This window comes from Saccostrea cucullata, unplaced genomic scaffold (assembly GCF_032062105.1).
Source record: "Saccostrea cucullata isolate Sc308-1 unplaced genomic scaffold, CSIRO_AGI_Scuc_v1 ctg226, whole genome shotgun sequence".
Taxonomy (NCBI): domain Eukaryota; kingdom Metazoa; phylum Mollusca; class Bivalvia; order Ostreida; family Ostreidae; genus Saccostrea; species Saccostrea cuccullata.
This window is the reverse complement of record NW_026931887.1, coordinates 435,154-453,824: the sequence shown is the minus strand read 5'-3', so window position 1 is coordinate 453,824 and position 18,671 is coordinate 435,154. Positions and strand designations below refer to the sequence as shown.

The 18,671-nt window shown below is 34.1% G+C and overlaps 2 protein-coding genes across 2 annotated transcripts; one reads left to right on the top strand and one right to left on the bottom strand.

The window, feature by feature from the left end:
- The first annotated feature begins 520 nt into the window (after positions 1-520).
- LOC134233943 (uncharacterized) lies at positions 521-2,272 on the top strand. The gene is made up of 2 exons (XM_062716002.1): positions 521-716; positions 1,320-2,272. Exons 1-2 carry the CDS (start codon positions 611-613, stop codon positions 2,270-2,272), a joined length of 1,059 nt encoding a protein of 352 aa, XP_062571986.1. The 5' UTR covers positions 521-610.
- Positions 2,273-11,889: 9,617 nt separating this feature from the next.
- LOC134233931 (ras-related protein Rab-30-like) lies at positions 11,890-18,358 on the bottom strand. Its single transcript, XM_062715992.1, has 6 exons — positions 18,275-18,358; positions 16,426-16,518; positions 15,600-15,683; positions 14,849-15,032; positions 14,488-14,750; positions 11,890-14,089 (listed from the first exon to the last, which is right to left on the bottom strand). The coding sequence occupies exons 2-5, from the start codon at positions 16,510-16,512 to the stop codon at positions 14,497-14,499; spliced, it is 609 nt and encodes a 202-aa protein (XP_062571976.1). The 5' UTR covers positions 16,513-16,518; positions 18,275-18,358; the 3' UTR covers positions 11,890-14,089; positions 14,488-14,496.
- Between the last annotated feature and the right edge of the window lie 313 nt (positions 18,359-18,671).

The window sequence follows — 18,671 nt, the reverse complement described above, 5'->3', positions numbered from 1 at the left end:
TCTGCATGGGAGATTGTGTATAGCTCTCCGGTCTGTAAATATATTTTTTCCGGAGAGCTACAGTTCTGCAGCTAACACTTAGCATGCGTAGTTTGGCTGTTTTAAAATACCCGGTAATCAGCAGTATTTAGTAGTGACCTCTCCTCACAGGAACCCCTGGCCCTGGGGCCTTACATTACACAGTTTTGGAAAGGACACCCTTGCTCATGATAAATGTTTGATGAAGAGCAGATTTCAAAGCATTAATTCACTTTCAGTATATAATTATACCCCCCTCTACGTATGGAAAGCCAACGGGTTCAAAATTCCAGCTCTGTAATTCTTAAAATGTACACATGTAAACATGAATTTGTAAATTGTAAATCTTTATTTCATAATTTGTCAATAGATAGTTTTCATGTGACGTCAGGCATCTTCCGGTTTTAATAGCGGCGGCCATCTTGGAGGTGAAACTGGGGAAAAGCGCCGAAGCGTAAACTTATGTAAACAATGGTTAACTACTGTGCTGTTATTGGCTGTTATTGGCTGTACGAACACTTGGGGGAGGGATAAAGTATCGTTTTATCGTTTACCCGCCATAATTACAAACCAAGGTGAGAAAACACAGGAAATGTCCGAGAGACGGAGGAGATTATGGCTTTCACGTATTAGCAGGGCAGATTTGACACCATCGTCTTACCCCTATGTACGAGTCTGTTCCGACCATTTTGAATCAGGTAAACGGTTTTGTCTAATAATATTTTTGTAGTTTTGATAAATAACAACGATAGGCTCAGAATCGGAAATCTCGGATTAGACATGCCCTCATTAAAAAAAATTCTATAAAATTGTACTTTCGTAGATTACTAGTTAGTACAACGTGTCATTTACTCGTTATTTGAATGACATTTTTTTAAATGAAATATTAGGCAATACACAGGCATGTAACAACAGGAGGGGACCTGACCCCTCCCACTTTTTTCAGACAAAGCATTTATTATTGAAAGTGTTCATTGAATGGCTCCCCCCACCCCATAGTGTTTAATATATCATTGTATTCTGAAATAAGGGTATTGTAGTATTATTAGCAAAAAATTTAGAACTGAAAGAAGTTGGTAGTGGTAAAAGACAAAAAAAGTTGGCCTCTTATATGGGGACCCTTGTTTTATGCCTTGCTAAAATTTGTATGCATAAAAGATTACAGAGACCCCTGACTGTGTGTTATCTTAAAGTTCTTTATTTGATATTAAAACTGGATGAAACGTTATTTCAATACCAGTTTAAACAATTATTGTTCAAACTGTGGACAGTCTGTTCCTAACAACTTTAAACAATTGTAGGAAAGCCAGCACCACTCTATAGAGAGGCAGACCTTGACTGGGGGCCATCTGTAAACCTTGGACACCAGAAAGTACTGGCCACGCCCACATTAACAAGAGGAAAGAGACTGAAAGAGAGGAAAGGGCGCATTAAGTGTGTGGAAGCTGCTAAGTCCTTGATATCTTTGTTCGACGCCCGGGAATCTGAACTCTGTGAAGAGGCTTGTGTCGGTGTAGATTCAACCAGTTCTACCAGTGCTTCTGATTCAGATGTGACAGAATCCGAGACCGACATCGGGAAATGCACCCAAACAGACTTAACTAGTGATGTTATAGGTGCTATGAACTCTGAACTTAACCGTTTGACAGTTGAAAATATCCAGCTGAGGGAGAAACTAGCCAGTGTTACCATATCAGAAGACACATTTAAGGACGATGATGAGAAAGTTAAGCTATTTACAGGACTTCCGGCATTTTCTGTTTTGATGACTTTGTTTTCATTTATTGAGTCTGCAATCCCCCAGGGAAAGCAGAGTTTTCTGTCAAAGTTCCAGAAACTAGTGATGGTTTTAATGCGTTTAAAACTCAATTTGCCAGTGAGTTATTTGGCTGAGAAGTTCCGGTTATCATCAGGAAGTATATCTAGGATCTTTCTTTCTACATTGCATGTCCTACATTGCAAACTCCATCCCTTGATTTACTGGCCAACCCAGGATGAACGAAGATTAACAATGCCCATGGGGTTCAGAAAGCATTTTGGACTTAAAGTGGCCATAATTATTGACTGCTTTGAACTTTTCATTGAAAGGCCTTCCAATTTAGAAGCCCGTGCACAAACCTGGTCATCATATAAGCACCATAATACCGTCAAGTTTTTAATTGGGATATCACCACAGGGAGTCATATCCTTCATCAGTAAAGGGTACGGTGGCCGGTCATATGACAAACATATTATAGAGACTGTGAATTGCTAGACAAACTTGATATGGGGACATTGTTTTAGCAGACAGGGGTTTTGATATATAGATCTTGCATAAGTAAGCTGCGAGTTAAAAATTCCTGCATTTACAAAAGGGAGAACCCAATTATCAGCCTTAGATGTGGAGCGCACGCGAAAGTTAGCCAATGTGAGGATTCATGTGGAACGTGTAATTGGACTTGTTCGAAACAAGTATAAAATATTACAGGATACCGTGCCTTTGGACTATTTGATTTCTGTAAATGGTTCTACACCAACAATAGACAAAATTGTAAATGTTTGTTGTGCTTTGACGAATATATGCAAGTCAGTTGTACCATTTGATTGAAGAAATGTTTGTTGTTACAGTACAGTCAAAGAATGTGTAAAAGTGCCAATAGATTTTTTTTAAAAATGATGCTCTAAACCTTGTTATAAAAGTCAGTCATAATATATATAACTGTGCCAATTGTTGAAAAAGTTCATAGTTTATTTTTGAAATTTTAATTTTGTTTTATACCTGTTAATGATATAATAGATCAGTCATAGACTAATTATTTATATGTTGTGCCAATAGGTTGAAAAAAATATATGATGCTCATTTTGCCAATTGTTTGATAAGTTCATAGTTTATTTTTTTCTGATTATTAATTGAATTATATTGTTATTTTTACTTGTTGTAGTTCATTTATTTATGAGATAAATATATTAAAATTGCCTTCAATTTTTCTTATTTGAGGTAGATTTGATGGAAGCCTGAGATGAATTGGATTTTGATGAAATCATCAATAAATCAAAGTCAGTTAGGGAACTCAACAAAACTTTTTTTTTTCTCAAGACCATAAAATGAGAACAGACTCGAGTTAAAATTTAATAGTACACATATTAATTGTAAATGATTATTTAGGAAAGAATATAAAGTGTTTTCACATTGGTACAATACAATACAAACAAGTATCAAAATCAAATTTTAACTTCAGTGTGTTCTCAGTTTAATGTCAAGTAACTTATCCTTGCAAACAGGAAATATATGGAATGGAAGAAATAAGAACTAAATTTGGTTGAAGTTGTATTCAAAATGCAAACAAAACAAGACAAACAATGTAATTAGCTTTTCAATGTTAATGCTTAAATTCAAGTAGTTAGAACAAAGAGAAGAGTATAAAACAAGAATATTTATATGGACAGTGCACAGGGAATGAACATTTAAACACGCATTCAAGGAATATTTGAATATATTATACATATTCATCCTGATAATATCATCATCAATTATAAAGTATACCTATATAAATTAAGGAATGAGAAATTGCATTCAGATACCGAGATAATCAAGTCAACAAAGACACTTCACAATCTGAAATAAAATACACCAGTCACTTCTTACTGCATCGTCTCTTTGGCTTAAATTCTGGCATTTGGCTGCAATCGGGACAGTACCACTTCCCCTTAGGTAGGTTTGATTCTGTTAGCCTCAGACATGATAGATGGAACCACTGAAATTGACAATTGCGGTTGTCACAGGCCACCATTGTGTCAGTTTCTCCTTTCCTACAGAAACAGAAAAGTGTGTCCGATTCCTGCAGTTCAACCAAGGATGCTGGAGTAAACTTCCTTGAAAAAAACCTCCCAACAAGTTCAGGCATAACTGCCAATGAGTGAAAGTCAGTTGCCTTGGTCTTCATTTCCTCCCACAGTTCATTATCTGGTTCAACTCTTTCCATGTGAAGATCTTTTTCTGTCCATACGACAAAGTCTGCGTACTCCTTTTCACATACAAAAATCTGTGTTTGTATCTGATAGTAGTATTGATGGTTTCTTTTAAGTCGACGTCCATCTGGTGTATCCTCCAAGCAATATTTTCCTCCAGTGTAGAGACTCAGGGACGTTGACCGCACACAATATGGACATTTGATTTCAGCTACTCCCTGGCCATTGCAATCACAAGAGACAAATCCATCTGGGGAGGCTCCAATCAAAGGATAGCTTGGGTTAATGCAAAATCCGGCATCTTCTACTGTAAAGTTGTCATGGACATCCTGCATTGAATCACAGTAGACTTCACGGGCTTGTTTCTCATGTGCACAGCCCCATGTAGTTGCTGCTGTCTGAAACTTTGAAATTTCTGGGTTGCATATGGCCCTTATTAAGCTTTCAGATGGGGATGCAGGGTTGCTGTGGCAAGCTGCATACATGCGGGATGCTGTTATGCGACCACTTCGAAATCTGTTCCATAGCTTTGTGGTAGCTTGTTGTTTGGTGGCTTTCTCAACACTGTCCGCTTCTTCTTTCGTCACAGTCACTTGCACTTTTTCACAGACTTCCATAATTTCCCTGAACGGTGCCTGAAGGAGATCTGTATTTAGCAAGTCATTTAATACAATTGGGAATTTTTGGTCCAGTGCTTTGGGTATAAAAGCTTCTTGGAATGAATTTTTGACACTTAATATTGCTGACTGTGCTCCAGTTTGGTTGAGTTTGTTGAGAAATGTCCTTAATTCATCATCTGATGGAGCATCTATAGCTTTATATTGCATTCCTCCTCTCTTTTCACATGGCGTTTCTGAAAACTGTGAGTCCAGGGCCTTTTTCTTAGCTTTCGCTGATGTAAAGTCTATGTCTTCAATTCTGGCATAGGAGACGCCTTTCAACGAAGCAGGTAGCCAGTAAGATTTAGTTTCTGTCACTGTCCTGGAATCCCGAACTTTCACCGATGCTTCAATTGAGAAAAGCATTGCGCCTATGTGGGTGCAGGCCTCTCCTAAACCTGCCATGCAGTTGCAGTGTGCTGCAAGAATTTTCCCCTCCGGCTGTACGATGATCCAAGGGTTAAGGGGGGCTTCACTTAGGCGCTGTGAGTGCATTACCTGAAAGTAATAATTCAATTATGAATTAATTTACACCAACTGATTAAATTACTCAAATAAACAAGTACAGAACTGTGCAATGCAGTTAATTTTTTTTTTATTATTTAGTTGGGATATTGAAGATTTCTAAGACATGAAGACTTGGATAGAAAATAACCTGAAACAACCATTAAATTTCCATCCGAATTTACACTATCAGCTACGGAAATCTTTGATCTCAACATGATCAAACGATGCAAAGTTTTGTTTTTGTTTTTTGTCCTATAGATCGTGCCTTTTAAAACAAGTCGTAACAATAGATGCATCTTAAAATGTCTTACCCGAGAAGTGTGTACGCAGAATTATGGTTAGAACGGTATCTAGTGAAAATGGCACCTGGTGAAAACGGCACCTGGAATATGCAAAACGGCACTTGGTTAAAACGGCACTTAGTGAAAACGGCACTTGGTTAAAACGGCACTTATAACTGTGTTATGATATATATTTGACATAAGTTCTTTTTTAATTCGAAATTTAATTTATTGACTTTAGAATTTTTGTGGCTTCAATTTTGCTTTATTTTCAATATATTTTTAAAGTTAGTATTTATAAGCTATAGCACAACAATATGTGGGATTAAGAATAATTACATTTGTAGTGTGGTGTTGATAATATGAAAAAAGAAATGGTGTAAATGATTTAAAAAAAAAAAAAAGAAAATTCAGTAAGAGTCACTTTATCTCACATTTCTATCTAATTTTGAAATTATTTTAACAATATCAACATTGTATCATCTTTATTATGAAAAAACAAATGTTTTGTTCTTCTATGTACATGTTTATTATTTTGTTAAATGTTGTATGGCTATTCATATTTTATGTACAGTTGGGAGAGGATTATCTAAGTTTTTCTAACTTGTGTACAATCTATTTGACATTTTGTCGAGAAATACACAATAGTAGCTGTATATGATCAGAGACAGAGAGATTTATATGTCTCTGATATGATTGCAAATTGACGATCAACAGATTATTGAAGGGGAGGTGTGAAATGGTCTTTTGTTTCTATTCCTACAAGTGTATTCTAAGTAAACATACTCTAACTGGCTTCTAATTGTCAACTGTGACTGGCAACCCCCAAAACTGAGAAGTATATTTGCAACACTATAAATTTTAAAATTTCAAAGGATCATGTATAATAATATAATTGGGATTTGATCTCTTTAGTAGAAAATAATAGACATATAATTTAAAGAAGAAGTGCATTTAAAAAATCTAACCACTGTACAAAAGTACAATAATTTTCAAATGAATCAGTTTAATTTTTTTCCAATAAAATTTTTATCAATAATAATATACACTTTTATTATTATATATGTAATATTAAGATCCATTTTCTGTATAAACAATATCAAATTCTCAAAATAAAAAAAGTGCCGTTTTGACTTTTCTAAAGTGCTGTTTTGACTACTCTCAAGTGCCGTTTTGCATATTTCCTAAGTGCCGTTTTCACCAGGTGCCGTTTTGACTTGTACCCTGTACGCACAGGCCATTAATTTCACACACTGCAACATCCCTTACCCATCCGCTCACGAACTGGTTATATGCTTCTAACCCTTTATATGATTTCAGTTCATCGAGTGTATAAGCACTTGTTGTGTACAGAAGAAAGTTTACAATGTCGGGGTATGTCACAGAAGCCCATTTTTCCACGTCTTTCGACCATTTCGCTTTCTCTATCTGATACGGGTCTTCTTTCTGAATTAAAGCGAGTTTGTCATCATATCTCTGTTTTGAAACGCTGTCTAAACTCTCTCGGTACGTCAAGGAACGATCGACTAACTTTTCCCTTGATGTACCCCTTTGACATGGTTTGTTAACGCCTTTTTCACTCATGATGCGTAAACAAACTCCACCTCCAATATGGCTGCCAACTCTATTTTGAGAGGGCGGAAGTCACGTGATTGAAAACTATTGTTTTTTTCACAATTTGTTAGTTGTAACTACCCATGCGTAATTTGACAAGTGTAAAATGTAAATGAAAGTTTTGCCGATGCTCTCGTGTAATTCGTAGACTTACGATTTGTCAACTTGTGAAATGTAAAAATTGTAGATTTGTAAATTATGCAAGGTTGCATTATGCTAACACTTATTAAGACGATAGGGGGCGCTATAAGGGTGGCAGGTTAATTCGTTGCCTAACAATTTAATCATTTCCCCAGTGCGTCCAGCAATGCACGAGACCTGAGGATCATTGACGCGGCTGGCCCAGAATAGACATGAGTGGAGAAAGTTTTGCTGCCCTACACATCACAGGGTGTAAAGGACGACGATGACAATGAATGCGTCCCACCAGGCAAAAATATAAAGAAAGGCTGATGAATAAAATAATTTCATGTCTGTCTTTAAGACTGTTTGTAAATAATAATGTACAGTCAAACTTGTCTTAGCGGCCACCCGAAATCAACGGCCACTCGCAGTCAGCGGCCACTTTCAGTTCCCCCCGACGATTTTTCCTATATCTTTTAACTGGAATAAACGGCCACCTGTGTAACGCGGCCAGCGGCCACTCAGATCTTCACCCAAAACCTTATTTACACTGTAATAAGCGGCCATTTCGTCACTTGTTGCGATTCTGTCATATCTTTCAAACAAATTCGCTTGGGTAATTATACGCTCGTTTGTCAACTTTAACCTATTATAGCAATTAAACAAATTAGATACGCTGAACTTTGTTAGTATTAATGAAAAAAATGTTTTCCTGTTGGACTATTCAGTCAATTTGTTTACTACTGACGATTGAAAAATGAAGACATTTAAATAATTAATTAATTTTCCCAAAGCTTAAGAAATTCATTCTTAAAGCTAGATTTTGTACTCTACGATATCCATTCATCATATGAACTAATACATTAGGCTATAAATACTTTCACACCTTCTAGATTTTGATTCCATGTAGAAGCCCTAACTGCTGTTCTTGTGAAAACAATGTGCTTTATATGGCATGATTTTCCCGTGCATTTCACTATCAGGAGACGATCAATAAGGATTAGTTATGCTCTACTGCACCTAACACCTGTTTGGATTTTGAATTGCATAATACACCTCTCTGCCACAGTCTGGTCAACAGAATACAATTATTTGTGTGCCTGTGTATTAAGAGAAATTCTTACAGCTTTATAAAAAAGAATGTACCAGACTTTTCAAATAAATTGAGTAAGTAAGTGAACTGCCAATTAATTACGTGTGTGTGTGTTGGGGGGGTTGGGGGGTTGGGGGGGGGGGGTTACACTGCTGATCATTACTTGAACATATGAAACTGATTTTTTAAGAAAAAGAATATACTGTTATTTTCTCAATGAAATATTTTTCTAGACTTTTTTAAACCATTAAACTGTTTTAGCATTTTCTTTGGTGTGTGTGTGTGGGGGGGGGGGGGGGGGGGATAGGGATGGGAGACAAAATAATTTTAAGTGAGGCACATGTATTTCGTCAAATGATAATTAAAATAATTTAATATTTTAATATAACAACAAAACCTTTTTGGGTTTCTAATATTTTTTAATGTACATGAATTAATGCACATAATAGCTTTTGTTAAATTGACCTGTTTTACTCTGATTATTTTTAATTTAACTGTGGTGCTAAATGTTCATTTTTTACCGACTGGCTATTTCAAGGGCAAACTGGAATAAGAGGCCACCTGTCTTAAGTGGCCAGTTTCCAATCTTCCCAAAGGTGGCCTCTTAAAACAGGTTTGACTGTATTAACAGATTATACTCTCGTAAAAACTCCCAACAATCCTGAATAATTTTATAACTTTTTTTAAAAGCCTTTTCTGTAGTGCTACTGGTAGATTCGGCAGAAGGGTGAATGGGGGTTATATAGAGGCCAGGGGCCCCTTTTACAAAAAAAAAAAAACTTAACGACTAAGACCAAAAAATTTAGCTGATTTTAAAATTTTGTAAAATTGATTATCCTGGTTGAAATTGCTAAAATAAAAATATCTTGTTGAATTATTTTTAAAAGATAAAAACAATTTTCAAATTAATGTAAAATAAAAAGTTGTAAGTAAAATAAAATTTCAGTCTTAGTCGTAAGTTCTTTTGTAAAATGGGCCCCAGGATCGACCCCTCGGATTTTCATCAATGACTTTTATACGGTAAAACAATTAAGCAATAACTTTGACCCCCCCCCCCTTCAGGAGTTGTGAACCTCTCGTAAATAAGTAGAAGAGTCATATAAATATTTGAAACGGCTTATCAACAAGAACTGTCCATTCCCCCCCCCCCCCCCCCCCCCCCCCCCCCCCCCCCCCCCCCCCCGCACACACGTGCACGATTTTTTTTTGCGTTTGGATGATTTTATTTTAGTGGACATGAAGCTCAACCCTCATTTAGAAAATAAATCCTGGAATTTGAAAATATACATGCATTGACAGACCCCATTCTTGTTTTTGTAAAGTACATTTTGTATATACGGAAAATTTAAATAAAAAAGTTATTTGAAGTGATTATATAATAAGTATGTTGTTTTTTCTCTTTTTTCTTCCAAACACATGACTATTTTTGTGTTTATAAATAATCATTAATATATTCTATAATATTTTGTAAGATTTACGACTAACACACTACTAGGAAGTGAGGGGCGGGGGGGGGGGGGTTCCTTCTCTTTGCACCACTCATTGAGTTTGTATACATGTTAATCAGATGATTTTATAGAGCTGAACACATCCTCAGTTTTGTTGAGTTACATATATACTGTATACAGGGTTATTTTCGTCCCGTTTAATTTCCGCCCTTTCATACTTGCAAACAATTTTGCCCCGTTTTATAGTTTTATTAAAAAAATATGTACTGTATTATTTCATTTCGCCCCGTTTTAAATTCGCCCAAATGAGGGTAGGGCGAAAGGGTAAAACGGTGGCGAAAATTTCCCTGTATACAGTAGTTTATTCCATGTATCCTCGTGAAACAAAATAAAGTTGGGCCCAACAATCACACAAAAACAGAACACGTGAAAAATGTAGTCCTCATACCTGTAGCAACATTTTTGGAAGGGGCACCCAGAAAAATAATTGACACTGGGGGAGGCTGTGCTATGGTTCTTACTTTTTCACAAGACAATTCGATCCGTAGTTATGATGGGTTTTGATACTAATTTACAGTAAAACATTGTCGAGAAAAAGCGGGAAGGGGGAGCCACTCTCCGATACTACTCTTCACGCTTCTTTATAAAACTGAAAAAAAACTTTCGGGTTCTATTCATTCTGCACCTCTCCGTGCGCGGATTTAGCAGGGAATTTGGGAAACCGGACCCCTGCCCAAAATTTAATGTACAAAGTTATCAAATGTATATACTGATGTATGCACATAGAATATGACTTTTGCCCCCGCCCTCCCCATACACACACACACAAACCACAACCACTAATACGAAAAAGGTTATTATTTTTTTGCTTATCGAAGAATTTTTTTTTTGGTTTGGAATATTTTGACTAGGGTGCACCTCGTCCCCCTTTTGGATAAGATTCACGAGATCTTTTCTGCATTAAATCTTATTTGTAAACCGTTTGAAGGCATAATATGCGTGCATATCACAAATCTCAATTGGTTATAGGTAATCTTCTTTACCTTTGGAGCGAAATGACTTTCCACTATTATAGCGCCCTCTTTCGTCTTAATATGCAACCTTGCATAATTTACAAATCACGAAAGTACATTTCATAAGTTGACAAATTGCAAGTCTACGAACTACACGTGATCATTGACATAACGTGCATTTACATTTTTACACTTTTCAATTTAAGTTGGATAATTTACATTTAACAAATTGTGAAAGAACAATTTACAAATTATGAAATTAAGATTTACAATTTACAATTTCAGGTTTACATGTGTACATTTTAAGAATTACAGAGTTGGAATTTTGAACCCGTTGGCTTTCCATAAACCCTGGAGCCATAAAATTCACAATTTTCGAAGAAGCACCCCATCATCATCATCATTATAATCATCATCATAACTATGTATTTAGTTAATTTATTCAATACCCAGGAGTAAAGAAGATTTTCAAGAATTAACGCATTTTCACTATATTTCGATATGGTCCTGCACTCCCTCACGCTGTGGCCATTCACAATTTTTGAGGAGGAACTTTTACAACGCACTTTGAAAAAATTACGCACTTTGAAAAAAAAATTCAAAGTGCGTTAAATTTGGGCACTTTGAAAAAATAATCTTTATTTTCAAATTGCGTTAATATCGACTATATAAACGCACTTTGAAAACATGTGCATGACTTAATGTAGTCAATGTTTTAGATATGATAAAAAGAATATCTGAATTTGGTCGAATAACTTTTTTGTTGATGACGTCACTCCAAGATATGAGATATAGACGTTTTACATATGACCCTTAGGGGTACGGGAAATGCAACAAAATGGAGTCCAAGTTTGTATTCTGATTAAAATTAATTTCCAACACAACATAACGGTCTTTTTATAGTTACATTTGATAAGTTTTTAGATGTATAAAATTGTTCTAATTCATGTGCAAGATGATGGCCTTTATTTTTACAGTTATTTAAATAGATTAATCTTAATTACAAAGTGCGCTAATGTTGTCCCAGATCTGACGCACTTTGAAATTTTTTTCAAGGCGCGTTGATTTTGTCCCAATTTTAACGCACTTTGAATTTTTTTTGAAGTGCGTAATTTTTTCAAAGTACGTTGCCACAAGGCACCTTTTTTGGTCTCTGACCAGAGGAGCTAATGAAAACAAATGGACCTCAATCAGAAAATTTATTACAAAGTACTCAGCAAAAAGACAAAACAATGGAAATGTTGAGTATTCTTAATAACTTGATGCAAAAGCACCACTTGTACAAAACTGTCAAACAAAAGTTGAATGCAATGGATTTCCTTATACAATACGTGTGCTTACAGCAGGGTTTTAATGCTATAAGCGGTTTCGTATACAAAGCTTAATGTTTGGCATTTTTATATCTGCAACACATAATCCAAGACCAATATAAGCACTATTTTGAAAGTGTTTTAAATACGTCTTACCAGCATGCAAATATTGTGCTACATGAGAAAAAATTAACAATTGCTAATGACTTTTTTTAAATGTAGTGCACAAAAAAGGTATTTTGAAAAAAATAAAATATTGTGTTGTCTGATAATGCTAGATTAAATTTAAAGAGTAAAGAATGCAAAAGCACTGATTAAAAAAAATCTCTGGTTTACATTTCTTTTTTCAATAGTGCTTATTCCATATAATTGTATGCAATATGACCTAATGAATAAAATTGATTATTCAAACAACTGAAAAAGATCATTATACCATAATAAAAAACACATATAAGCAATGCTCAGGAAGAAAATAAAATTGGCACTAGTAGTATGAAAATAAATCTATTGGTGTATAAAGCTGAGAGGAAAACAATGAAAAACTGAAAATTCAAAAAATACACTAAACAGTGTTGACTAGAGTTTTAAAAATAAGATAACTCTTATATCAATGCAAACAAAAGAAAAATAAACTGTACCAACAGAAAGAAGGGTGAGTGGGGTTACTGGTAAATCAACTGTTTCATCAGGAATGACTGATCGGGAAATGAACAATTTGATTTACAATTTATATATTGACTTCATACAATGTGCTTTTATTTTTTTTAAGCATATACTTCTTTTAAAAGATTCACTAACTTAATTTCAATTGAAATTTTGTTATTCATAAAAGAAATATTGAAAAAAAAAATAATACCATGAATAAACATCAATTCAAAATTCAAATAAATTGTTAAGAATTGTATTTGACAAAAAAGTGAATTTCAAAGCCCAAAGTATACTATGTCAACATTCCGCAGCCCAACATTCAATATAAATGCTTGTATTGATAGAAAAAACAGATACCCGGTAATTGTCATCAATACATCACTTCCGTATAAAGCATGGCACATTTTAACAACACTGTACAACAATATGGAAATATTAGAACTGTAAGAAAGCAAAAAACAAATTAAAAGTTCCATAAAAGTAAATTATGGTTTGTTTCAAAAATGACATCCTATTACATAATCATGTGGAGGCCTCTTTCAACAGAGAACTCGGCATTTGCCACTCAACCTTAAGACTCACTCTCTTTTGCACTGCAAAAGTTTTCTTATATAATATACTTGTACTTTCAAAATAGAAAACATCAAGAAGAACTCTTGTTGTAAAATCTGCACTATAATTCATTACAGATAAATAACCTTTTCATCAATTAAGGATATAATAAAATTACTTAATACCTTATTAAAAAAAAAATACAAGCACATTATACATGTGTTTTAAAAAATTGATTTGAAAAACATACATTTATTGATGAGTTCGAGAGCAACAGGCGTTTTGTTGGACCTAAGAACTAAACTGTCTGCCTATGGCCGTTAGGCCGAAGGCAGACAGTTTGGTTTGAAGGTCAACAAAACACATTTTGCCCAAGAATACAGTCAAGAAATGTTTTGTTATACCTTTCATTTTAATATTTATTTTGACATACATGTATCTTGCACTGTCTTCCATGATTTAAACATAATGTCTCTCACAGCTAAACAGCAATGAATGCAAATTAAATTAAGCTCCGCCAATTGTGTGACGTAAGTGATCTAACATCTCATCAACAGGTCCAACATCTCACTCAGCAGTCAAACTTTTATTTTTTTATGCTCGCTCAGTAAAACATTAGAAATGTTAGATTTTTTTTTCATATAGAGTTGCATAGGAACAAAATTTTAAAGGTATAACAATAGTGATGAATGATAATAATTCTTCCTCATTAAATCTAGTAAAAGTATTGTAAAACAATTTTCTCTTTCAAAAAAGAAATATTCAAGTCAATTTAAAAAATTTTTTTCAACAAAATACTTTGACAGAGTGGTAATAAATTGAACTAGAATTTCTTTTTCTAAAAACACCTCCATTAAAACATGTATATTCCATACCTGTAGAGACTAAAATTTAGGGATGTGCGATTTTATTGGTATACCGGTATATCGCGATTTTCTGTTGCGTGATACGTATCGTGATACGGTCTTTAGGTACTTATCATAAAGTCCAGAAATTATACATTTATTTGTTCAATCTTTCAAATTACAATTACAGAAAGTATAAAAAATGTTGTAAAAAGTGAAAGGAATGGCATCTTACCGTCCAAACGTAATTGATTTTATATACATAAAAATTTCAAGAGAGTAAAATTTTGTTTTTCTAGCATATTTTTTAGAAAAATAATGACTTTCTATATAAAATTACTGTAAAAACTGCTTTTAAAAATATGATATTATCGTGATATTGTGGGAAAAAATTGTGATATATCGCGATACGAAATTTTTGGCGATACCCATCCCTACTAAAATTTAAGACAAGTTGAGCAGCTTGAGATAGTAGAAGTGTTGTGAGCCTTAAAATTGACACTCTTATCCGACTCCAGAGCCTGCTGATGGGCCTGCTTTGTTAATTCCGTGGCAATGTCATAAAACAATGCATCCACATTCTCTGCTTCTTTGGCAGAAGTCTCTATGAATTTCATCTCATAACGTTTGGCAAATTGTTCTCCAATATATGAAGGAATCTCTCTTCTATTAATTTGATCAATCTTATTTCCTGTAATTCAATGTTACTGTTAGATGTACAAGATGCACCAGTATTTATACTCTTTTGTCTCAAAATTTCCTTGGAAGTATGTTTACCATTAGACTTACCAACAAGGTAGCTGAAGACTTTGGTGTTGGCATACTTCTCAATTTCATGAATCCAGTGAGGAATATTATCAAAGGAGAGTTGACTACAGACATCATACACCAGGATAAGAGCGTTAGCTGAGTGGTAGTAACTCTGTGTGATGGAGCGGAACCGTTCTTGGCCGGCCGTATCCCAGATCTGAAGCTGAGGAAGAGTTTCAATGATTCCCAATGGAATTTATTAAGAACAAGTGATACCAATCAAAAAATGGTTGCTCAGATTGATTTATATTTTTTGATTTCTTTTTTTTTTTAATGATACTGTACAATTATCTTAATTATTAACAAAGTGCAGACTTTCTATGATGATCACAATTTTATTTTTTATATATCCATTATAAATTTATATTACATTTTATCACATATTAGGATTTTTGACAAACTTTGATTGTTGAAAAATTTAAAATCTATGTTCCTAATCTTATTTATTATACTTAATTCAATTCACTTTATTGACAATTACCATGTTACATGTATAATCCATACAGTCATGAACATTGATAACATAATACAAATTAACACGATTAATACATGCATAATATACAAAGTGACAAATATGAGGTGAACAAAATTGTAAATACTTATAAAATATGAATATACTTTTATAGTAGTTATCTTTGTGATATTTGAAGTTTGTTTCATCTGAAAACACATTTCTATAATTTCCCTTGTAATAAATCTTGCTGGATTATCAATTGAATCAAACATATACCTTAATTTTCTCGCCATTAATTTCCACAGTTTTTATCATGAAGTCCACACCAATGGTAGCGCCCTGTCCAGGTGGAAATAAACCCTAGGGGAAAAAAATTACTTTCAAAGATTTATTTCTCAATATTTTTACCTTCATAAAATAGCAAATTACTTTTTCTTCCAATTCTTTTCTTCTGGTTGCAGATTGCAATGGTTAAGAGTTGCTCAGGTGAATATGTAGACTAGAAAAGCAAGGAGACCATGGATCACAAAAGTCACCTGAGTATTTCAGACTATTGCCACTTTACACCCCCACCCATCACTGGCTTATACTGAAATCACATATGTTTTACAGTTTAACTGTATAATCATTATGCAGTTTGCCTCCTATTAATTCTGAGGTAGAGAAACCAGAAGTCTCTGTCAAGAATGTAGCTCTACTGGTACATGTAAGGATGTACTTATAACAAAGGAAGAGAAAAGAAGCAAGTGGACTTGAAACTTTGCAACAGCAATAGATAGAATAATGATCTCTGATTTCTTTGATTGTGGAAAAGATGCCTTTAAAAAGAATTTTACAGAAATTTCTATTTTTCAAATTATATTGAAATCAGACCAAAACTCTAGGAGGAGTAGCATTTTGAAAGCATATAACATTTTTTTCTTTTTTTATTAACCACGCAAACATCATACATCAAAATATTAAAAACTGATATATAGAATTATGCATCTTAATGCAGGAATTTTCCACTGCCCCATGTAGGGTCAATATTGGCCCCATTTACAATTGCAAAACATACCCCTCCTTAGACAGATCAGTCCCTGCTTATACTGAAGTTACATACCTGGGTAAATCTTCTGACTAAACATGTCTTCCCAACTCCTGCTTCACCAATCAACACAACTTTAAACAAATACTTGAAGTCCTCCATATTCACCTGTGACATGCAAAATTTAATTAAAAGAGCACATTCTCTATCACTGTTAACACTGCCAAAAAAATAAAGTACGGCAGGACAAAAGTTTTAGGGTTACCTTTCTGATTTTATCAAAAATATTAATTTATTAGCTATGGCATTATGAAGTGTCATAGCTCAAAGTGTTTATGTGGATATTGTTCTTGTAATACACGTCTACATTTAACATTTGACTGTTCTCCATGTTTTACTTATATAGCGGTATGTTTTAGCTGCAGATCTGTAGCTCGCTGGTCTAAAAATGGATTGAGATTGACGGCCTGAGAGCTTAATTTCTCGAAGTTCTTACCTTAATTGCCAAAAAAGATATATACCTTGTAGTAATAAATTCCTTTTTCATCTATGATCAGAAGTACTGTAAAATCACATATTTTCATGGGGTCAAATTTTTGTGGTTTGAAGAAAAACTCTTGGTTCTTGGGGATTTGATTTGGTGGATGTAGAATTATTGAGTAGTTATGTATGTCTCATTTTACATTTCGTGATGGACATGAATTTGTGGGTCTCTTCACACCTTGAAAACAACGAAAATTACCCACCATGAAAATTTGTGATTTCACAGTACCCTCGTAGTTAGCATCTGCACAATTAAACGCGTTGAACTGAATTATAGTACAGGTATATATCTTGCAAACTAAATTGGGAAAATAGATAGGTGAAATATTCAATGGCCTCAATTTCAGGGTATTAATGTTGTTAAATTGAAAGTTTTGCAGTGGAAACAGCGAGAATATATGTTAGGGACACACAGTTAGTAATATTTTGAGCTGAAGGGTTTAAAAACATGGAGAAATCTTTCGCCCAACATTGCATGCATTGGATGGAACCCCGTCCAAATCTTCAGAGAGAATACAAGAGAGAAATCAGACAGTCAAAAAGGTTCAATCACCTGTGGCAAAATAGCTGAACTGACTAGAGATTCAGGGAATTTGAATCCCAATGGTCCATCACATTTTTCTCCTCTCGGACATTTTATATGGTAGACTTCTCAGCCTCGGCCCGTGTTGGTTGACACTTCGGCCCTGACAGGTCGGCTCAAAATAATTGACACCTTACCGAAGACAGCTCTGTATTTCCTATGGTAATGTAGATGCATGTATAATTAATGACTAACGTTATACGTTTAATATAAATATGCCGTCTCGTAATTAACTCTTCATAGTCACCACCCCATATGACACGTGCTTGAGACTCTAAAGGATGCACCACGTCTTCTTCTTTGTTTAATGATTAGCACTTAATCAAGTTACTAATCAGTAATGGGTTGTCCTTCTTTAATTACTGTCAATTTGCCGTTTTGGAAGATTATTAATGTATCAAATTAATGTTCTTTTTCACTTCTAGATATATAATAGCATAAATAATAAATATATTTAACAAAATATCTATATATGTAGCCGAATCTAGCAAGATAGCTAGGCTACATTCCTTATATATGTATCAAGTGAAATAAAAAGATTCACTGACCTATTCTGAAAGTTTAATAGTAGAAAAACTATATATATAAATCTTGCAAGATAGCTAGGCTAGATCAAGTGATTGTACTGGACCAGTGTTTATCATGATGAAATTAAAGGATATTAAACAGCTGTTAAATGGAGTAACGTTAGATTTGTCTATTTAGAAAATTTGATAAATTTGAATGTTAATAAAATGTAAATTGTTGTGTTATATATTAGATGTGTATCGCTAGTAGAGTTACAACTTGACAACATACCCTTACTCAGCAGTGCTCAGTGGTACTTCACATCATCTGATCAGCATCATCATCATTTGCTACACACCTACTGGCAGACAGATATGATAAATAAGATTATAAGTCAGTATAAATACATTGATTAAATCACAATGAACTCAAAATAAAATTTCAAAAGTTCAGCAATCATTGTTCAACAGCAATCGAGCTTACTTATATTGAGTACCTATGATTATTCCGGATATATCGTATTGGTTTTAATATTACAAAACCGGAAGTTAGTTCTGCGCCTGAATACTATTTTTTCCCTTCTTTTTTTTAATTGCAAAACTTATTTCAAGAAGTACTAAACATTTGCTAAATTGATTTTAAGAGAAGAGTCATTAAGACAAATGTATAGATACGTAAAAATTTCCAT